Raw genomic sequence first — 24662 nt, forward strand, 5'->3', positions numbered from 1 at the left:
TTAACAACCCTATTGGAGAAAAATTCCCTGCGACACCATAACCTTGCATTGTCCCTCACCAATCGATACTGGTGTCCCCTTGTAAAAGCAGTCGATTGGCGGTGTACTAAAAGTTCATGGTCCATCCTATCCATCCCATTGAACATTTTGAACACTTCGATCATATCTCCTCGACACCTGCGTTCATCCAATGTAAACATATTCAAAAAATGAAGTCTTTCTTCATAACTCAAGCCCCGTGTGCCAATAAGGACACGCGTAGCTCTTCTCTGCACCCCTTCAACCAAGTCTATGTCCCTCTGTAGGTATGGTCTCCAAAACCTTACAGCATACTCCAGTCCAGGACGAACTAAGCCTCAAAAAAGCGGAAGAATGACTTTAGGAGAACGCGAAGAGACCTTTTTGAAAATGAGACCAAGCATTCTATTCGCTTTTTTGACAACCGCTGAACAATGTTCAGAAAACTTAAGTCGCTCGTCAATGAGAATTCCCAAATCGGTGACTCTAGTTGCATCCGGGATAGTGGCACCATTCAACTCGTAAGAGAACCGTGGGTTGTTCGAACCAAAATGAGCGACCATGCACTTATCTACGCTAAACGTCATGCTCCATTCATTTGCCCATGCTGCTGATGTTGATCATTATTGAATAAAACACTGTTGGTGGACTTGTTCTACATCACTCACAAATTTCCTGCTTGAACGTTTGGGGCACCGAAAAGATTGAAGAAAGGTTCACGTCCAATCACACTTTCCGGACTTTCACCCTGTGCCCTCCATCGACAAAAATTGAACTGAATTCTTTTTTATGCCGGTTTCCCCGAGTGAGAAGAGTTTTCACAAACCACATTCAAATATACCAATTACTTCAATTTTTATGAATTTTCAAAGTATTCACGGATTTACGGGGCACCCTGTGTGCATTTTCTTATTTCCTCCTTTGATATGTTTCATATTTTGTCAGTGGTGGAGCTGCTGATGCGAGTGTTTCCTGGGCAAGGTTACACACGGATGAGTAGTGCGCTCTAAAATTATTTGTGTCGAGTATTTTCCACACCGCGTGACGATGTAAATTCCGCTTCACGTATTGAACCACTATTTATAATCAAATGATGAGTGTTCAATCTTTCTGAACAGTTTCTGAATCCCGTGCAGCGCCCTCTATCGATAAAAATTTCGACTTTTTTTTTTTAAACCTGAAAAACATCCCCTCCGTGTTTGAACAACTTTTTCCTAAAAACCGCATTCTAATTTTCAAATTCCTTCAGTTTTTAAAATATTTCCGAATTTCTGGGAGACCCTGTATATTCCATAACGTGTGTGCTTTGTTGGAAATAATCCTGAAGGACAAGTGCTAATTGGAAGATCGATTAGCCATCGCAAACAATTATTGTGTTTTCTATAAATAGGTGATTAATGATGTTTCGGAAAATACAATGGCTCCCGGTATAATAACTGATGAATGACAATTTTCTGGACATTATGCTTCAAATGATGAATTTTGAATAATGTCAATGGATTTATGTGGATTCTAATAATGATGAGTATACCGATTACTCTGCGAACATTGGGTTTTTAAACAATGTGGTTGGAGATAATGGATTATTTTGATGGTTCAGAAAATTCCATTTTTACGTGGAAGCATTGGATTCTTCAGCTCGTTATGATTTGTTTACAATGTGAAAAAAAAACATGATTGATTTTGGAACAATTTCAACACACAATGACGATATACTAAAAAATAAAGATTCCCAATATAAATCTCATAGAAACATTATTTGAGAAAATACTTTATGGAAATACTATTTTCCTATTAAATAGTGCTAAACACAATAATCTTTAAAAAGCGACAAGCAATATTTTATTCAAAATTCTGCTGGAATATCCTTAACAATAGTTGTTGTTTATAAAAGTTGTTTCTCCGATCAAAAAAAAATGTTTAGGAAACAAGGCAGCCCTCCTCTGAACAATATCTCGTACAAAACGACCACTGCGGCACCGGTGCGGTTTGAACACGGGACATCGCGATGCGAATCCGTCGCTGATGGTTTCAAAAACAATAGAAATAATGTTTACAATAAATGTGATGTATAAACTGTGTTTACAAACATAGCTCTGTATAAGCAACGTTCACCAATAATCTATGTCTTCAATAAAAGTTGTTTTTTCGGGTTCGAAGACCGGCGTCCGTTTGAGTTAGTTCTCAATGTTTCCCCAACACTAGTGGTTGGCATAATCAGGAGAATTGATAAACTGGATCAAAATCAAGTTTTCAGGAGTCTCAGGTTGTATTTATGCACATAAGTGGCTTGAACTGCACTATTGTTTTGCGATTGGTCAGTTGATTCTATGGCTGGCAGCGTATTGTACACAGTTGTTATGCTGGTAGAACCTGATTGACCGAGAGATGTGGAGTTATCTGATTGGCTGTTGTCGTCATTCTGTTGCTGGATCTTGAAGGGGATGGTTTTTGTTCTTTGAGCTGGTGTCCAGGATCTGCTCACTTTCAAAGTTTCTTTTCTATTATAGCTGTTTTTGTGCTTGTATATTTCAATAGCCTCTCTGTAGATTCGTGGGAAGAAGTGGTCAACATTAGCTATTACCTGTGTTTTGCTGGTACTGTGGTTGTACACTGTACACTGTGGTTGTCGTAAAGCGCATGCTCTGCCACCGCCGACTTTTCTGTTTGGCCCATTCTGCAGCATCATTCTTGCTCTTTTATTCTCGTGGCCACAGATCTTTTTGTGGTTCCAATATATACCTGACCACAGGTGCACGGTATTCGGTAGATCCCCGGTGTTGATAGAGGGTCACGGTGGTCTTTTGCTGATCGTAGCATTTCACATATTTTTCTGGTTGGTTTGAAAATGGTCTTTATATGATGTTTTTTCATGACCTTGCTGATTCTTGCCGTCAGTCCGGGGATAAAAAGCAGCACAGCTTTTCCAATAAACAGCTATAATAGAAGAGAAGAAACTTTGAAATTGAGCAGATCCTGGACACCAGCTCTCAGAAGAACAAGAACCATCCCCTTCAAGATCCAGCAACAGAATGACGACAACAGCCAATCAGATAACTCCACATCTCTCGGTCAATCAGGTTCTACCAGCATAACAACTGTGTACAATACGCTGCCAGCCATAGAATCAACTGACCAATCGCAAAACAATAGTGTAGTTCAAGCCACTTATGTGCATAAATACAACCTGAGACTCCGGAAAACTTGACTTTGATCCAGTTTATCAATTCTCCTGATGATGCCAACTACTAGTGTTGGGGAAACGTTGAGAACTAACTCAAACGGACGACGGTCTTCGAACCCGAAAAAACAACTTATCAACTATTTGTCTTCAATGTTTATAAATATTGTGGGGCCTGTAGACGCGATGTTTACGAGCAGTATGTACAAACAATGTTAATAAGCATTATTTTCATAGAATTGATGATCTCTGTAAGTAATATTTGCGAGTAATGCGCTTTTATGTAATATCCATATACAATGCCATTCAAACCATGTTCAGAAACAACGTTATCCAAACAATGTGATTCAAGCAATGTGCGACAACAACGCGATACAATTATTATTCAGAAACAATATGATCTAAGCATTGTTCAGAAACAATGCGATCTCTACTACACGGTCAAAACAGTTCAGAAACAACGTTATCCAAAAAATATTCAGAAACAACGCGATTCAAACAATGCTCAGAAACAACGCGATTCAAACAATGTGTGACAACAACGTGATTCAAGCAATGTGTGACAACAATGTGATCCAAACATTATTCAGGAAGAACGTGATTCAAGCAATGTGTGACAACAACGTGATCCAAACATTATTCAGGAACAACGTGATTCAAGCAATGTGGGGCAACAACGCGATACAATTATTATTCAGAAACAATATGATCTCTACTATGTAGTCTACACAGTTCAGGAACAATGTATCCAAACAATGTTCAGAAACAACGTTATCCAAACAATGTTCAGAAACAACGTGATGCAAACAATGTTCAGAAACAACGTGATTCAAACAATGTGTGACAACAACGTGATTCAAGCAATGTGTGACAACAACGTGATCCAAACATTATTCAGTAACAACGTGATCCAAACATTATTCAGGAACAACGTGATCCAAACATTATTCAGTAACAACATGATCCAAACATTATTCAGGAACAACGTGATTCAAGCAATGTGGGGCAACAACGATACTACAATTATTATTCAGAAACAATATGATCTCTACTATGTAGTCTAAACAGTTCAGGAACAATGTTCAGAAACAAAGTGATCCAAACAATGTTCAGAAAAAACGTTATCCAAACAATGTTCAGAAACAACGAGATTCAAACATTATTCAGGAACAACATGATTGAAGCAATGTGCGATATCAACATGATACAATTATTATTCAGAAACAATACGATCCAAGCATTGTTCAGAAACAATGTGATTCAAACAGTTCAGAAACAACGTGTTCCAAATAATGTTCAGCAATAAATCGATTCAAACAGTTCAGAAACAGTGTAGTTTAAACAGTTTAGAAATCATGTGATGCAAACATTGTTTGCATCACGTTGTTTCCGAACATTGTTTGTATCACGTTGTTTCTGAACAATGTTCGGAAACAACGCGATTCAAACTATGTTCAGAAACAATGCGATTCAAACAAATCGGAAACAACATGTTCCAAAGAATGTTCGGAAACAACATGTTCCAAAGAATGTTCGGAAACAACATGTTCCAAAGAATGTTCGGAAACAACATGTTCCAAAGAATGTTCAGAAACAATGCGATTCAAACAGTTCTGAAACGATGTGATCCCAACAATTTTCAGAAACAATGTGATTCAAACAGAAATAGTGTGGACCAAACAGTTTAGAGACAATGTGATTCAAACAGAAATAGTGTGGACCAAACAGTTTAGAGACAATGTGATTCAAACAGAAATAGTGTGGACCAAACAGTTTAGAGACAATGTGATTCAAACAGAAATAGTGTGGACCAAACAGTTTAGAGACAATGTGGTCTAAACCGTTTAGAAACAATGTGGTACAAGCAATGTTCAGAAACAACACGATCCAAACAATGTTTCCAAACAACACGATCCAAACAATGTTTCGAAACAATGCGATTTAAACAATGTTTTGAAACAATAGGATTTAAAAAATGTTCAGAAACAACACGATTGAAGCAATGTTCAGCAAGAACGCGATCCAAACAATGTTCAGAAACAATGTGATCCAGACAGTTCAGAAACAATGATCCAGACAGTTCAGAAACAGTATGATCCTAACAATGTTGTGAAACGCAATGATCCAAAGAATGTTCAGGAACAATGTGAACCAAATAATGTTCAGAAAGAATTTGTGTGATTCAAAAACAGTGCGATTCAAACAATGTGATCCGAACAGTGTTTTCGCAAACTATTCACAAACAGTTGTTTCGCTAACTGTTCATGGTTGTCTTATCTAAAAATGGTTAGCCTCCCAATATACCCCAACATATTTATCGTATTTCTTTTTATACGTGTCAATTGTGTTAGAATTCACGACTCCCGGAGGCGAGCTATTCCATTTATTATGGAGGATACACTCTGCGACACTCCAACCTGGAATTGCTCCTTATCAATCGATATTGTTGTCTCTTTGTAAAAAAAATCGATTGACGGCGTATCAATACCTTATAGTCCATCCTATCCATCCGGTTGAAAATATTTAACACTTTGATCATGTCTCCCCCCCCCCCCACCACACCTGCGTTCCTCCAACTTAAACATATTGAAGAAATCGAATGTTTCGCTCTTCTCGGCACACCCTCAACCAATGTCCCTCTTTTGTAAGTATAAAAGGTCTCCAAAACCTCACGGCATTCTCCAACCCAAGACGAACTAAACCCCAGAAAACTGGAAGAATGACTTTAGGAGAAACGGGAAACACCTTCTTAAGAATGAAGTCCTAAGTTCTATGAATGGCAACATGCCTAACGAGTCAGCTGAGAGCTGTTGAGAATTCACAAACTTCTCATATCCGATTAGACAGTAGAACCTACTCAACGGTTTTTAGACGGTGTAAAATGTGTCTGCAAACAACGAATTTCGTACATTTCGTACAACAGATACAGAAAACTGGCTTCAATGAAGGGGTATTGATGTTTACAGGAAATGGGGGAAAATTCATCTCTGGCATCTCACGGGGAATCGAACCTGTCTCCCATTTGCCGGATGCGTGCTCTACTAACTAAGGTAAGAAGACAACGTGAATCCCCCTCCCCCATTGTTTATGAAAAATGCTCTGTGTTGACAATGATTAAAAAAAAACAATGCTCTCTGTAAACAATAGATTTCTAGCTTGCTGATGAAACGTATTAATGCAATTCATAATGGTTCGACCCATGGTCAAAATGCAAATTTGGGCCTCGGAGTCATCTGATGTGGCCCGCGAAAAGTAACCTTACAAACTCATTGGCACCTGTAAGTTTATCAAATCACTTAAGTGGCCCGTTGCACGTTACAGAATTACTTCACACAGTGGCTCGTACCATATTTCCAGTCCTTGTAAGCTGCCAACGGCACTTATCCAGATAATTTAAGTGACCCCATACACAATTCCAAATCCCTTGAGTGACCCCGCTGTACACCACCAGTTAGTTCATTTAGATGACTTGGTTCATTTGCACATTACTTCAGTTGCCCGTGGCACGCTTCCAGATCACTTGAGTAGCATGAGACACATTTGTCATTCATTTAATTTGCCACAGCTCATTCTCAGATTACTTAATTAAATTACCAGTGGGATAATTGGATTGCTGAAGTGATTCGCAGCGCACCTTGAGATCACTTAAATGACCCTCCTCACTTTTCCTGAAAACTGAAGTAGCCCGCTGCAAGTATTCAGATCAGCTGAAAGGCTCGAAGCTCATTTCCAGATAACTCAAGTGGCCCGCGATACGTTTTCAAATCACCTGAAACGACCGAGGCACATTTCTAGATAACTCAAGTTCTAGATAGCCCCCCCCCTCCGACACGGGTAAAGGGCTTACAATCCCAGGAGAGTCAGAGCCCGGGTCGTGTCTGGTTTGACAGATAACTCAAGTGGTCCGCGCTACACGTTTTCAGATCACCTGAAACACTCGAGGCACATTTTCAAATAACTCGAGTGGTTTGCGGCACACTTTCAGACCACCTGAGTGGTTCTAGCCTCAGTTCCAGATAACTCAGGTGGCCTCCTCGAAACATTTGCAAACCAATGAAGTGGCCCCAAATTCTCCAAAAAGATTAACCCCCCCTTTATTCAAATTATTCGAGTGGTTTTTTCCGAGGTATTTTCACGACAAAAGTGACCACATTTTGACACGACTATGATATTTATACTTCGGCAACATAAAAGTCCTTTTTTAACCAACTAATCAATCCTTCATCAGACATTTCCAAGTTGAAAATAGGTTCAGAATGAATTATCGACTCCACTCGAGATTCACGTAAACGTAAACACTCATTTGCAACATGAGGAAAAATATATAATAGCGTATATATTTCTATTTTTTCCATTTTTAAAAATTGATTTCGGATGATCAAAAATCAATTTAAGGAAAAGATAATTGAAGTGTATATCAATTTTATTTCCTTTCAAAAAAACTTCAATTGGAAAACCATTGAGATACGTTTTCAACCGAAATCAACATCAGAGATTAAGCTAAAAAAATTCGTCAAATAACCATATAATGCATACTTAAAATATATATAAAAAAACAATTTTGTTCTCGAAAATTCAGAATTTAATTCGAAATTATATTAGATTACATTCTTTTTTGTGTAGATAATTTCATTTTGAGTTTTTTCACGTCTTTATAACGCTTACGTACAATTTTTGAAATTTTTTCTTTCCACCTCCGAGAAAAAATAATTTGAAATTTTACGTTTTTTTTGGAATTTTGTACGCATTTTTGGCAAGTTTAAATGATTAGTCTAAGATTTTTATTGATATCATTTTTCCACAAGTCATTCCATAATTAGATTTATCGCGGATCACTGATCACAGGAAACAATTTGAATATTAATGTTACAGTGAATCTCGAACGAAAAATTATAATTTCTTTATTTGCAATCAAGAACAACCCAACAAATTTATTTAATTTTGATCCGATTCATCGATTCAGTCATTTATATAAAGTGATAAATTTAGGGAAATTTATTGAACTTACCTGAATGCTTTGCATTTATGCATGATCGCTAGTAAAAGTGATAAATTTAAGGGATTTATCAAACTTATTATTTTTATCTATTATTTTTATATTATTAAACTTATTATTATATTTTAAACTTATTATTATTATTAAACTTAATAATAATAAATTCAAAAAATAATAATATTATTATTAAACTTATTATTTATATGAAATGCTCGGCGATTATGCATAATAACGATGATTTATCACACATTTACTGTAACATAATCCCACCCTTTATCATTGAAATAAACGCACGTCTTCGAGCCCGAATTTAGACATGCGTTGTCGGGTGAAGGGGGTTGTTGTACGTGTTTTCTCCAAAAATCGCATTTTCGAATTTTGCAATTATTCAAATATTGTGAAACTTTCTGTTGCCAACTACGTTAAAGTTTGTGTTCTATTTATACTAGAAATATTTTTAAAATATTTTAATATAAACTTCTGGCAGGCATTATATATATTGATGTTTCCACTAAAATGTTTTTTCCCAATACTAAGTTTTTGTTAGATAAGGAACATTTTTTTGAACACCACTCATTCAAATGCCTTGAAACTTTGTGTGTCTCTTAACGCTGTCGTGTTACATACTTTAATACTAGGATTTTTTATTAAAAATATTTTAAAAAAATTTGTGGCACAAAATATGAGTAAACTTTGAGGATTTTTGAAAAAGTTGCATGTTGTGGAAGTTGAAATTCGAGAAAAAATAACCAACAATTATAAAATCCTAAATATGCTCGTGCGGAAATTGTATAAAATATCCATAGCGTTTGAGAAATAAAGATTTAGTGCCTAAAGTGAATACAACATTTTAAATGTTCCTTTAAAAGAAGGAGATTTTTCCCGCAGGAAAATGCTAATATGGAAGCCAAGATCGTACACAACCCTGTTAAACTAATTTTTCCGGAAATATCGCTTCATATCCATCGCTTTCCGAAAAATTATTTGGATATACCTATTGCATGGAAATGACGTAGCAAGTTTCCTCTTTGAAGCTTTCCATTGTTTTCGGAACCATTACTTTAATGCCAATTGTCGTCGAGTTCCATTGAACTTCGAAATTCCATTCAAATCCCAAGAGGAAAAATGTAATCGCTATTATACAACAACGCATTAAAATTCAAATAAAAACTCAATTATCTTATCAGAATTACACACCAAATGTTTCGATTCAAATTCCAATCAAGAAGTTCAGAAACGCAAATGCAGAATTCTCGGGGAACAAAAAAAAAACAACAACAATTTAAGCTTCAGATACTCGTATCCGGAATTTGTCTAGAGAGTAAGTTGTTTCCCCACGAAGTTTGTGTTGCGTAAAAATTAGGAAACAAAATTTAAAAAAAAATTATATGTAACAAAAGGAAACAATTTTCCTGAGGATGGAGCGTGTTTGATTCCAAAGTGACTCTCCCTCGGGATAAAACCGGAAAACGGAAGCCGGAAGGGAGGAAAAGTAGAATATTTCTCGGGATAATCCTGAGGAGCAGGAGCATTATAATCGGATTTTCGGCGCTAATTCTTTCTACTTCGAGTCTTTAGTGTCGGAAATTCTCGCTCTCTCACATAACAAAAGCAACGCTGAATTCAATTAACACCCGTTTATTTTACGAAACAATTATTATATTTTTTTTTCGGGGAGGAGTAGAAGTGAATTTTATGTGACGGTGACACCGTGAGAATGTTTTCTTCACGTCACGTGATTGGTTTTTTTTCTTATTATTTGTCCTTCCACAAAATTTTGGGGTTTACTTCCTCTTCGTTTGTCACTTTGGACGCTTCATTAAGCGGAAAAGAGATATCGATGAAAGCGTAGCTAATGAAATTAGTATACGTGTGTATTTATTTTAGGAGATAATTTATCTGTTTGTTATATGTGTATGGATGTGAGTTTACTCAAGGTGGAGAACTTACTGGATTACTGGACGCCCGAAGTTTTGACTGACGGTTCTAAGTATAACTATGCATGTTGTACAGACGTTACAACAGAGGTGGATTTATTGTTTCGCTGCCTATGGGCTACACCAGTGATGCTCAACTTTTTGGAGAGCGTGAGCTACTTCGTTGGTTTGGAAACGCGTCACGTATACCTTGAGTTATCTAGATAATATGCCCCGAGTTACTCAGGTGATTTGAAAATGTGCCGAAGAACACTTGAATTATCTGGAAATGTGTCTCGAGTCACCCAGGTCATCTGCAAATGTTATGGGAGTCACTTGGGTGATTTGAAAGTGTACCGCGGACAATCTGGAATTGTGCTACGGAAAATTTAAGTGATCTAGAAATGCGCCGTGAGTTGCTTGAATAATCTGGAAATGTGCCAAGGGCCACTTTAATGATCTAAAAATTCTCGGTCCGTTTGAATGAACTAATAAATGTGTCGCTTGTCGCTTAAGTGTACAGTAAATGCGTCACAGGCCAATCGCATGCCACGAGGCCACTTAATGTAACATGCAAATGATCCGAGCCACCTAAGTGAACTGAAGGTGTGCCGCGAGTCTCTCAAGTGGTTTGGAAATGTGGTTGGGGTAGCTTAGGTGATTTGGACAAGTGACGTTAGCAGCTTAAATGATCTGGAAGTATGGTGCGAGCCACTGAAGTAATCTGAGAAATATGCCGCGGGGCCACCAAGTGATTTTATAATCTCCCATGGGACATTTGATTGGTTTAATTAGTTGTCGCAGACCACATCAGATGACTCCGAAGGGCCATGTTTGACACGCGAATCATAGGTTGAGCATGTATGAGCTACACAAATTTTGCTGCCTTTCTCCCGTTCTAGTATATGAATAGTGAAGTGTTGATCGCACCCAACACTTCTCCCCCCTCTCTATAGGGAATCCACAAACCACACACTAATACATTGGAAGCAGCATGTGTGTTCACTTTTCCCTCGTCAGGAATTCTATGACGCACGTTTGTGCTGAAATACGTACAAGTTGCGCAACACAATCACGATTTTCTCTCGTCACCTGACACAGACAATGTGCCTCTCAGCCAATGAAACCTTGACAGATATCAGGCGATTGCTTTCAACCAATAGCAGGCTTCATCTAGTTATAATTAAATTATTAACTAACTGCAATGGCTCTCAATTTGCACATAAAAAAAATCTCTGTGTCGTTCATGTAATATATTCGACAGCCAGTTTAGTAAATACATACATACTTTACCCGTGGCAAAAAAGTGGCCCACAAAGCTATTTGATGTGGCCCGTGACCTCAAAGCTAATTTCGCAAAAAATGAACCAAGCGGCACATTTAATGAAGACGCGGCGTAGCTCCATGGCACTTGAGTGGCCTCCACCACGTTTACATATCACTTAATTGACCCACGGCATTTCTCCAGATCACTTGAGTAACACGCGGCACAGTTTCATATGACAATTGAATGAACTGCGTTATTTGAACCCAAAATTTCAAAAGAAATTTCTTATTTAAAGAATATTCTTTTGCAATTTTGGGTTCAAATAACGTCGTTAATTCAATTGTCTTATCTAACGCAAAAGTTAATTCATTTTATACAGTTTCATATCATTTGAGTTGCCTGTTAAATATTATTCAAGTGGCCCACGGCACATTCCTAGATCACTTAAGTGACTTGCAGCATATTTGCAGTCTAAGCCGCTCGAGTAACAGTTCCATGTCCCTTAAGGGATCGACGATAGTTTCAGAGCACTTGAGCGGCAAATTTACATATCTTTTGTACTACCCGCGACACATTTTCAAACCAATGAAATGGCATGCACTCTCCTAGAGGTTGAATACCTTATAGTGCATGTATAACTGAAAATTCGCAATGGAATTGTCGAGATTTATGTTGGAAATGTTTACTTGTGCATCCGTGATGTTCATCTGTTCCATCTGCGCAGTCCGTCGTGCCATCGCAGAACCTGGATCCATCCACACACTGACCGGATTCGCAAGTGAACTCAGTCGGTAAGCAGCACCTTACGAACAGTCCCGAGAATGAGCAGTAGCAGCACAGCACCACCACCAGCAGCAGCGCATGCAACGAGCTGTGCCGAAACATCACCACCGACTTGGAAACTTGCGCGCTGCTGCGACTTTTCTTATTTCTTCCGAAGACTTCTCAGGTGTCTGTGTCTGCTGTGTGACGCACGTGACTTCCAAGGACATCGTGCCGACGATCTATGCCCTGCATTTCAGAAGTCATTGCCGAATGAAATGTCCACTTGTATCCGCTTTATTTAACCTGAAAATATAATGAACCATTCATTTCAACATTTTTCACCAAATTAATGTATCAACTCTCTGCTATCATGGCATAACAATGCTCACAGACAAATACAATATAGAAATGAGACAAGAAATCTTGATCTATGAGTCGCGAACCAAACGCGGACAACATCGGCTCATAGGATGGGTCGTATCTAACATTCTGGTAGCAAATCTATTTGTTGCGTCACAGGTTTCAGTGTTGCTGTAAGAGCTCGGTGTCAGGATTGGGAACCCTAGACATCTTTTGAGGCCCTATTGAGCCATGGTTTTGAATAATTTTGGGGTATGCCGGCATCCAAAAAAATAGTCAAATTAACGGAAGAAACGCAGCTTAAATTCCGTTAATTTCAAAATTAACGGAAAAAAACGTAATTCAGAAATTGACAGGCAAATACCTAATTCCAGAATTACGCAAAAAAAACCCGTATTTCCAGAATTAACGGTAGAAAGAATTAATTCCAGAATTAATTGAATAAACGCACAATTTCGTAATTAACACAAGAAACGCATAAATCTATAATTATCACAAGAAACGCATGAATGCAGAATTATCGGAAGTCACAATTATTCCAGAATTGACGTGATTCCTGAATTAACGGAAGAAACGCTTGCCTCGAGAATTTCAGGAAGAAAAGTATAATTCCAGAAATAACTGGAGAAATAATTAACTCCAGAATTATATAACGAGAGAAACAATTTATTCCAGAATTTACGGGAAAAACACGTGATTCCAGAATTGACGAAAAGACCACGTGATTCCAGAATTGACGAAAAGACCACGTGATTCCAGAATTGACGAAAAGACCACGTGATTCCAGAATTGACGAAACGACCACGTGATTCCAGAATTGACGAAAGAAACACGTGATGCCTGAAGTAACGGAAGATGTGTCTTCCGTATGCTTTCAGGCATCACGTGTTTAACGGATGAAAACGCTGAAGTAACTGATGAAACACATGGTTCCACAGAATTAACGGAAGAAACGCGTAATTTGAAAATTGGCAAAAGGAATACGCGTAATTCCAGAATTAATGAAAGAAACATGTTATTTCAGAGTTACTGAATCAGTAGAATCAGGGAGTTACTGAATCAGTAGAATCAGGGAGTTACTGAATCAGTAGAATCAGGGAGTTACTGAATCAGTAGAATCAGGGAGTTACTGAATCAGTAGAATCAGGGAATTACTGAATCAGAGTTACTTTCAATAACTTGGGGTCCCAGTTTGATCTGGGATTGGTTCTGGGCTTAAGCTCTCCAGACCCACCCGTTGTACCGCTCGCAGGTTTCCTCTAACTTCGAAAACAAAGCATTCTGCTGGTGAAAAACAGACCTATGGGACCCTAAGTTGATCCTTTTGATGATATTTTGGGTCGTGGCTATAAATTGTTGAGATCCGCCGCAATAATGCAATCGAAATAGGTCATAGGTCGTTTCACGTAGAAAAGGATCTGTTTAGTTGACCACAAAAGGTTTAAAATCATGCGTCTGTGCAGCAGGAACACGTCATTGTAACGACATGTCCGTTTGGCATGTATTATTCTGTCACGCCATAAACTTCCTCGGCGATAGCGTGACTACTTCGTTAGGAAAATCGAGACCGTATTCGTGATATAATAGAAATGATTAGCGTTCTTCTTATGGCAGTCACGTCCAGGGTTTTGAGACGTACTCACGCTATCCTGTCTAAAGATTAACGTTTACTTCGAAGGAGGAGGAGAATATACATAAAAGAGGAAACCTAAACTTTATTAAACATTTCTGCACTTCACGATCTCCTGTCAGATCCGTTCACTAAAATACCCATTTTGACTGCTTAATCTTGATTCGTTGTTTGATGGAGCCAATCAGTTTCAACCAACGTTTCAGACAACCTTCAAAACCTTTCGAGTTCTCCAGATTTAACAGCGAGATTAGTCTAAGTATTTATTAATAGGCAGAAATGCGAATAAGAACAGATTTACAATGAAGTTTAGTGATGATTTTTCATGAATTCATGGTTTTTCAAAAATCGATGGAACATTTTTTTAAGTTGTCATTGTGTCCTTTCTCATGATTTTTTTTTATTCGGGTGTTACACTTGCGTGAGTTACGTGTTACATTTACGCGGATGCAAAACGCAAAAGTAATGAAACCACTTTTATTTAATCTTAAACCACTACCATTTTATTCCTGAGAAAAAAAATGTAAGTACTTTAAAATAACTCATCTTGAAATAAAAATATAGGTAACTAACTACGATACCCGGGGCTGCCCGGGTTTTCTTTGAAGAGGCTTTTTGGATCACGTGATAGCTCCCTCTTTCTTTGAGGGACATGCAAACCGTGTCCAAGTTAACCAATAGGCGTCATTTTTGCGCGATTCATGAAAAGAACAAATATAGATTTAAATAAACGTAGAAATGAATATTTATTTTTTCCTTTTTTAAGGGGCGCTAGGTATTTAGATCCCCCCCCCCCCTCGAACTTCAAGTTATCGATCGGCCTGTTCAGCTTCAAAAAATGCTTAAGAAAAGCTGTGGAATTTCTTCGATATACTTTACGGGCCCATAATTAATTTTAAAACAACCTAAACAATATGAATTCATACAGTTGTAATATTAAAAAACCATACGGAGACAATTAATTTTCGTGCTTGAGAAGATATAAATAATCAGTTGAAATCAATGTTATTGCATGAATATCCAACTCAAAAGTAGGTCCGGGGGCTAATTACTTCATATTTAATTTTCTGGGCTTTGTATATCTCTAAGTGAACTCAATATTTCAAAAATCAAAAATTCAATTCAATTTTTAAAATTGTCGATGTGGAGGAAATCCCCACCAATGTTCCGCATTTCTGCAGTAAAATCAGCAATCTTAACACTGACTTCTATGGAGATCATCCTATGACTGAACTTCAAAGTGATGATGATGATGATTCTGACGTCTATTCAAAAAGCCTCTTTACTGGTAGGATTGAAAAAGTAGTAAACCATTATAAAGGGGGCCATAAACTATTGTAAACATATACTGGCAGCGTTAAAGAAGTGAAAAACCATTCTAAAGGCATATACAAGTCTGAAACGCATTGCTAGGGAACCACGGTAAACAAAGTAAACGTTCCAAAAGTGATTCGTGAGGCTTAAAAACCATTGTTGCCCGACAGTTTTTCGCCAATTTCGGGCATTTGCCCAGCTCTGACGAACTTTTAATGTAGCCTATCGTTCAAGTCGGGTCCCATTTGGTATATAAGCAAAATTTGGTGACGATCGATCCAAAATTGTAGATTTGTATAAAGAACACACACAGAAAATAAATTTTATATAAACTGAAGAGCCAAAAAAACTGGTTCAACTGCCAGATATCGTGTAGGGCCCACGCGAGCACGCAGAAGTGCCGCAACACGACGTGGCATGGACTCGACTAATGTCTGAAGTAGTGCTGGAGGTAATTGACTCCATGAATCCTGCAGGGCTGTCCATAAATCCGTAGGAGTAAGAGGGGGTGGAGATCTCTTCTGAAGAGCACATTGCAAGGCATCCCAGATAATATTCAATAATGTTCATGTCTGGGGATTTTGGTGGCCAGCGGAAGTGTCTAAGGTCAGAAGAGTGTTCCTGGAGCCACTTTGTAGCAATTCTGGACGTGTGGGGTGTCGCATTGTCCTGCTGAAATTGTCCAAGTCCGTCGGAATGCACTATGGACATGAATGGATGCAGGTGATCAGACAGGATGCTTACGTACCTGTCACCTGTCAGAGTCGTATCTAGACGTATCAGGGGTCCCATATCACGCCAACTGCACACGCCCCATACCATCACAAAACCATCACCAGCTTGTCCCCTGTTGACATGTAGGGTCCATGGATTCATGAGGTTGTCTCCATACCCGTACACGTCCAAACCGTGATAATCGTCTTCGCCGTCGTTGGGAACGGACGTGCTATTATCGCGCTCCGCTCACCGAGACGCCAGTGCGCCATTTTGTGTCTTTCTTTGTGTTTTTCTTCGTTCTCGTGAGTTTTACTTAGCGTGTTGTTTATTGTTGGGTCATATTCTGCGGTGATTTTCTTTTTTTTTAGCGCACGTTGGATTGTGAGATAAGTGGTTTTTTTTTTTTTTTTAATATTGCTCTCATTTTTTTTTAAATTTTCGTTGTGTATTTTCGATCGACTTATATTTATTTTTCTCGTTCGCATTTCATTTTCGTTGTTCTTTCGCCAGGTTCGGTCGCTTCTTTGATATAAGTTCGTAGGTTTTTGGACGTTAGTGTTAGCAAACAGTGTATACTTTTTCCCGGGTACTCTCAATAACGTTGTTTTCCTTCCATTTGGGCCTATTGTTGTAGTGTTAGTGTTTTGAGATAGTTAGCTAATTCTAATAAGTATAAATTGTACTTCGTAGCTTAATACTTTTTTTAGAGGGTGTTGTATTCTTTATATACATATTTATTTTATTCTTCGTGATTTAGTGCTGAGCATTCTACTTTACGTAATTTTTTCGTATAGTCTCTTACGTATATTTTGCATAGTAATGTATTTTACATTATTTTAATTTCCAGTTAACGTTTCTCATTTTCGTATTGTTAAGTATTATTATTATTATCTAGCTTTAGCAATAGTGTTAGTATGCCTCGACCTCGACTAGTGTTGTGTAGAGCTTGCGACGGGAGGTTTCCCTGGTCTAGGGGTATAGTAGCTGATAGTTTCAATTGTAAAGGGTGCTTGGATAGAAAAAGGCTGGAACTCGAGGTCGAAGCTTTACGGGAAAAAGTTAGGGTGCTACAGGGCCCGGTTATAACGGAGCCTCTGGTCGTCGAGCCACCTGTTGATGAAGAAGCAATCTCCACGAACAACGACAGTTTAGAGGGCGAATGGGTGGTCGTGGATGAGCTAGAGGGGGATAGTGATAGGGGGTTTAATCATCGGCGATTCTATGGTTAGGGAACTTGGGAACCGAGTGTGTAGGGATTTTCGGGGTTTCGAGCGCTGTTGTCTTCCTGGGGGGAAGATTGGCAACGTTCGAGACGTTTTTCATCGCCGAAAGTTGCCCTTGCGGGTGATTCTGTGGGTGGGAACAAATCAGGTAGGAGCGAATATTAGTGAGTCTCTGTCAGAATACCGGGATTTACTATTATCCGCTAGGGAGGGGGGTTCAGATGTGGCAGTGATTCCAGTGCTGCCAAGGGGTAGTAGGGGATATAGGAGTAGGATCCACCAATTCAATATAGGCCTGAAGGACATTTGCTCCTCACTTGGGGTCACGTTCTTGGAGCTTCCCGCATTTACCGATAGGTGGCTTCGTTCGGATGGGATCCATCTAAATAAGAGAGGGGTCTGGGAGGTTTACGATAGTCTTAGGTCAGGTTTTTTACTCCCAGACCACGTAGTCGGGAATGCGGGTTAGTTAATGATAATCACAACAGTACTGACGGGGAATTACCCACCTCTGACTTGGATGGCTTCTCGATTGACAACAAACCACCGGGCAAATTAAAATGTGTGTTAATAAATGCCAGGAGCTTGGGTAACAAGAAAGATTTTTTAGAAACTATGATAGTTGTGGAGGACTTGGATCTTATAGCCATTACAGAATCTTGGGCAAACGATGGGGATGAATCTTTCTTACACATCTCCGGATACGATACTTTTTTGAGAAATAGATCTGATAGGAAAGGGGGTGGAGTGTTGATATACGTGAAATCATGTTTGAAGGCTAGAGAGTGTAACGTGCAGAGAAGTGATATTGAAACCATATGGGTTGAACTTGAGAACAAAAGACGTCATAAGCTTATTGTTGGGGTTTGTTACAATCCACCGAATAGGGATCAAAACTATATCGCCAAACTGCATGATGAAATTTCCTACATGTGTAAGCGAAAGAGGGTTCTCATACTAGGGGATTTCAATTACCCGGGTATTGATTGGGAGAACCTTTCATCTGGAAATCAGTATGAAAGAGACTTTCTTAAGTTGGTGCTCGAAAATTTTTTGTATCAGCATGTATCAGAAGCCACTAGGGGTACTGCTATTTTGGATTTAGTTCTTACTAGTTCTGAGGATCTAGTTGAACATGTTTAGGTGGGGGAAGAGTTTTCTTCTAGTGACCATCGTATAGTCAGATTTCACTGTAACTTTTCCGCGGGTAAGGTTGATAACAAAAGACTGGTTCCTTGTTTTCGGAGAACTAACTTTGATGTTTTGCGAAGAAGGTTAGCGGAAGTTTTCAAAGACCGGTTGGAATCAGTAGGGGTGGTAAGTCAATGGGAAGAATTTAGTACGAAGCTGTCCTCTGTTTTGCACGACGTCATACCCTTTGTTCGAAAAAAGCGTGTTTGTACATCACACCCTCTATGGTTCACGGATAGCGTGCAGAACCTTTATCTTGAAAAGAAAAGAGCATTCAGAGAGTATAAAAGTGGACGAGGTGACCTATCATTGTTTACTGATAAAAGAAGACTGTTGAAGAAAGCGATAAGGGATAGTAAAAAGCAAGTTGAATCTAGGTTGGCAGATAACATTGGCTCTGACCCAAAATCATTTTTTCGATACGTCAATAATGGATGTAAGGGGACAGTTGGCCCCCTCTCGATAGGAGGCTCAAAAGTAGAGAGCAATGTAGGCATGTGTAGTGCTTTCAATGACTTTTTCGCGTCGGTTTTTAATGGAGATAATGATATTCGATATACGGGTGTTGCATGGGGTAATAAAACGCTCAACGATATTCAAGTGGAAGACGTGGAGGTCCTAAATCTTCTAAGAAATGTATGTGCGAGCAAAGCACCAGGACCAGATGATATCTATCCCAGGGTTCTCAGGGAAGGTGCTAATGAATTGTTGGGGCCAGTCGCACAGATATACAGGAGTAGTGTTGCTGAGGGTATCGTCCCGAGAGATTGGAAACCGTTGTTCCGATATTTAAGAAGGGTAGTAGAGAAGTGGTGTCTAATTATCGTCCAGTGAGTTTGACGAGCTCCCTCTCGAAAATTTTGGAAATTATCATCAAAAGGCAGTTTGTGAAGTGGATAGACGAGAATAATGTATTGTCGGATAATCAGCATGGGTTCAGGAAGGGGAAGTCATGTGTAACTAACCTCCTTTGCTTCTATGATTACGTGACTAAGGCTTTGGGTAAGAGCAAAAATGTCGACGTTGTTTACCTTGATTTCCAGAAGGCATTCGATCGGGTCCAACATGGCAAACTCTTGAAGCGTTTACACGAGATTGGAATAGGGGGCAACTTGCTGAATTGGATAGAATCGTGGTTAAGAGATAGGTCGCAACGAGTTATGTTGAACGGGGAATTCTCTGGTTGGACAGACGTCACAAGTGGAGTTCCTCAGGGAAGTGTCCTTGGCCCCATACTTTTTTCACTTTTTATCGACAAACTCGATCAGGGTATCGATGGAATTACTAGCAAATTCGCAGATGATGTGAAGCTAATGGGGGTAATCGGAAATGAAAGCGATAGGGAGTTGCTCCAGACCAACTTAAACAAGATTGCAGCATGGGCAAATGAATGGAGCATGACGTTTAGCGTAGATAAGTGCATGGTCGCTCATTTTGGTTCGAACAACCCATGGTTCTCTTACGAGTTGAATGGTGTCACTATCCCGGATGCAACTAGAGTCACCGATTTGGGAATTCTCATTGACGAGCGACTTAAGTTTTCTGAACATTGTTCAGCGGTTGTCAAAAAATCGAATAGAATGCTTGGTCTCATTTTCAAAAAGGTCTCTTCGCGTTCTCCTAAAGTCATTCTTCCGCTTTTTCGAGGCTTAGTTCGTCCTGGACTGGAGTATGCTGTAAGGTTTTGGAGACCATACCTACAGAGGGACATAGACTTGATTGAAGGGGTGCAGAGAAGAGCTACGCGTGTCCTTATTGGCACACAGGGCTTGAGTTATGAAGAAATACTTCATTTTTTGAATATGTTTACATTGGATGAACGCAGGTGTCGAGGAGATATGATCGAAGTGTTCAAAATTTTCAATGGGATGGATAGGATGGACCATGAACTTTTAGTACACCGCCAATCGACTGCTTTTACAAGGGGACACCAGTATCGATTGGTGAGGGACAATGCAAGGTTATGGTGTCGCAGGGAATTTTTCTCCAATAGGGTTGTTAATAAATGGAATAGCTTACCCCCGGAGGTAGTAAATTGTAACACAATTGACACGTTTAATAAGAAATACGATAAACATGTTGGGGTAAATCGAGAAGCTCTATCCATTCTTAGAATAAGACAACCATAAGTATTCTTTATGGGCATTGTATAATATTTTATCATGTGTATATATTGTTTGTAATTTGTGTTAATTGCATTTTTAATTGGGTTGCTGTATTTTTGAAACATATGACAACCATATTTTTATGGGCATCTTTTTATCAGCCACCTCGTTGGGCATTTTGCCTGTTGTGGCGTTGTATTTGTATTTGTATTTTGTATTTGTATTAATCTAAATTCATATAATATTTGAAATATGTTTATTATTTTCACGGTGCATTTTTTTCAGTTAATAATGCTGCTGGTTTACAACCAAAATTTACTGGATTGTATGATATGCTCATATATTATATCCAAATCTGCTTTATGTACGTGTGAATCTTTTAGATTTCTCTTTAGCATGTCGTGTATAAAAAACTGCTGTTAGACAAATCTATGTGATGAACCATAGATTTTAGTTCATAACCATGACAATTTATGGCCGAATATCATATAAAAATTTTGTGATGATGCTATCGATAAATTTTGCTAAATCATGTTTCAAACTCAAGTAAAAGTCAAAAATAACATTCTTCTTAAAAATGCGTTCGAAGTTTTATTCACATATAACGCAACACGAAACAACTTAACTTAGGTTCTAAGCGTCATGCAAAAAAACAAGGAGCCTGATTTATTTTGCTGTCCTCAGGTGAGGCAGGGCAACAACTTTTTAATTGACTTTTTTTGACGACAGGTCGTCCATGTATAAATAGTTAGTTTATTTATTTTAATTGCTATACAACCCTTTGCAATATGAATGACGCATCTGAGTTCTACACGTTATTTGTATACTACTTTCTAATCGGAAGCGAGCCTCTAGGACCAACGGTTTGCCAGTAAAATGCGGCGAGAGGAATTTTATAATCACCCTGCGTATACTCAAATTAAAATCAGCTAACGCTCGTGAATGTAACGTAACTAGGATATTTGAAAAGGGCGTTCGATCAATTACTCGCGGGTATGAAATTAGACATTGAGAACTCTTGGATGTTTCAGTGATCACCACGTTGCACTCAAGGTGTGCTTCGAACGATATAAAGGTCATGAGTCTCCTAGTAATGATAGACCGAGAATGGGCCTTATAATAACCTCTTTTCATGACTTCTTCAAATGGTAAGAAATCTTCAGTGCGTCCACAAACATACCAACCATATTCATCAACAATTGCCATAAACCCCTCTCTCCAACAACATCATATAATTCCAGTCTAACGATCACGAAGTTGTTCCCACTTATAACGCTCTAAAATACGCAGTTCCAGATCCCGATGCTACAAATCAACTCACGGTTGTCCTAAAATAAAATAAAAAATAAAATTTTAACATTTTTTTTTTATACAACCCATGACATCAATTTGGACTCTTTCCAGAGACATTCCAGACGTCACAGTGACCTTAAAATAACGCATAAATTGTCACGTGTGTCTCTTTCTACTGTAAAAACGTCCATATCACACTTTTCGCCATTACTATATCCATCCTCATTCCGTGTAAAAATCACACGCACAAAAGCAAGAAAGAAAATTTTACTACTTTTTCCGTAAAAAAGGAAAAAAAAATTCCAAAGATATTCTAATGGCCTGGAAATATTCTAATAAATTTTTACATCTTTCCCCCGGACATAGAAATTCCCCTCTCTCTCTTTTTCTTTCTGCTGCCGTCACCCTAAAACTCGTTCACATAACAATGCTTTACTCTCTCATACTCGTACACGCCATGCAAAAACGGTGTAACACAAGATGGCGGCAGTAGTATAGGGAGGTTGGCGGGGTTTTTTAGTACGTACGTCCCCTTCTCTGCAAATGACAAGTGTGATAAGAGTGTTCACTAGTTTTTCAAAAAACTACTTTTTTTTTTTCGTTTTTATTTCGCACCCCGACCAGAAACGGAAGCCAGACTTTCGTAAATGGCGCACGCCCCCGAGTACAGTGGCGTACAAGGTTGGGTGTAGAAGGTATTTTTTTTTTTTACACAATACCGAAAAGACCTTCACGCTTTCTCTATATACACTATGTATGTTTCTTTTATACCACTATTTTTTATCATTATTATTATTATATGTTTTTACCCCTCGGGGTAAGAAATGTCGTAACTTTTACGATTGAACGAAACTTCCCCGGAAAAAGTCGGAGAATCATCGTAACAAAAAAAAAAAATACATTGTATAAAGAGAAAAAACTTTAATGGCTCTTTTTTTTGTGATTTTTATACCAAAAAAACTTGTACATTTTAATGATCTAGAATATTCTGGAGCTAAGTGTATGTACCGAAATAAAATATGGAAAAGAAATGGATATTAACTTTTTTTTTCCCCCTGGTGGAAATTGGAGACAATAATATCGCCAGCCCCGAGGATTTTTAATATATTTAACTGATAAAGTGTTTTTTCGATGTCGTTTCTAGTTATTAAAAATCTTTATTTGGATTTTTATTTTCGGAATTTAAATGCTGGATTCGTGATTTTGAGTTTTACTATAAGATTTTGGTTGGATAATGGAACATTTACGGATTTGGTCGGTTCCGAAGCTTAAATTTAACGAGGGTGGAATGATTCAATGCGTGGTTTTTATGGGTTTAAATTGTTGAATGCGGTTTCTTTTTCAAATTTTATCTTAAGTTGGATGACTGTTTTTTTTTTAAATCGTAAATTGTTGCTTTGCCATTAGTTCGATGTTTCAGTACATTTTCCGAGAATAAATTTTCTTTTTGTACGGAGGGTTAATTTTGAAATATCCATTATACGTCCTTGTTTCATGGTTCAGTTCCACTTTTTGTTCTTGCTTTTTTTTTTTACTTGATTGTGGCACTCACTCAGTTAATTCCGTATGCTTAGTGGCATACAATTGCTGTTAACTTCGCATTATCATTGTTATTATTATCAGATTTTTTTATCATTGTTATTATTATCAGATTCTTTTTTATCAGCATTATTATACTAGCTTCTTTTTAACATTATTAATAGCTTCTCATTAGCATTTTAGCTAGATTTTCATCAGCATCGTTGCTAGCTTTTTATCAGTATATAATAGCTTGTTAGTAGTTAATGTTTTACATCACTCTTGTTGATAGCTTCTTATCACCATTGTAGCATTATTGATAGCTTCTTATCACCATTGTAGCATTATTGATAGCTTCTTATCACCATTGTAGCATTATTGATAGCTTCTTATCACCATTGTAGCATTATTGATAGCTTCTTATCACCATTGTAGCATTATTGATAGCTTCTTATCACCATTGTAGCATTATTGACAGCTTTTTATCAGCATTGTGCAACATTAGGATTTCTGTTAGCTTTTTTGGTCATTATTGTTAATAGCTTTCTATCGGTATTGTTACTTGTCTATCAGCCTTTTATCATCGTTATTAGCTTCAAACCAACGTCGTTGTAGTTACATCAAGAGTATTGCTAGGTTTCTTTACTAGTATTTTTGGAAGCTTCTCATCATCATTATTGCATTGTAACAAGGTTTGGATCACTGTCATTGTAAGCTGTTCATAATCACTTTTTGATAGATTTTTATCCGTGCATTTCTTTTTTTGTTTCTTGTAAGTGTTGCTACTGACCTTAGATCACCATCTTATATCAGAATTACTAATAGTTTCATTTCATCTTTTTTATTTGTTTGACTCGTTCATTGTTTTTATCGCTATCTCCATATTAGCTTCGTTGCTGGCTTTAAATCGTTATTGTTATAGGCTTAAAGTCAGTGAGTTCGTATAGACATCATTGTAATCTTCATAAACCAACATCTTTTCGGACTTAATTCCTTTTCATTCTAACTTTCATATCAGCATTATTGTGTTAGGTTTTATCAGTATTTTCCTAGATTTTCATCGACGTTGTTGTTAGAATCATTTGTCTTCACCAGTATTGTTACTATCTTTAGACCAACGTCGTTGTAAACGTTATATCAGGATTATAGCTATGTTTTTATCAGCATT

General features: G+C 38.0%; 1 protein-coding gene across 1 annotated transcript in view; it reads right to left on the reverse strand.

The window, feature by feature from the left end:
• Positions 1-24662, reverse strand: part of LOC149085778 (uncharacterized) — a 132957-nt gene that overhangs the window by 40365 nt on the left and 67930 nt on the right. The window contains exon 2 of the mRNA XM_089232179.1: positions 12065-12446. Within this exon, the coding sequence (XP_089088305.1) occupies positions 12065-12263 (199 nt within the window). The 5' untranslated portion in view covers positions 12264-12446. The remainder of the gene's footprint in view (positions 1-12064; positions 12447-24662) is intronic.

This window comes from Pholcus phalangioides, unplaced genomic scaffold (assembly GCF_987345545.1).
Source record: "Pholcus phalangioides strain wild (caught in Gottingen) unplaced genomic scaffold, Ppha-v1.0 ptg000005l_1, whole genome shotgun sequence".
Classification (NCBI taxonomy): Eukaryota; Metazoa; Arthropoda; class Arachnida; order Araneae; family Pholcidae; genus Pholcus; species Pholcus phalangioides.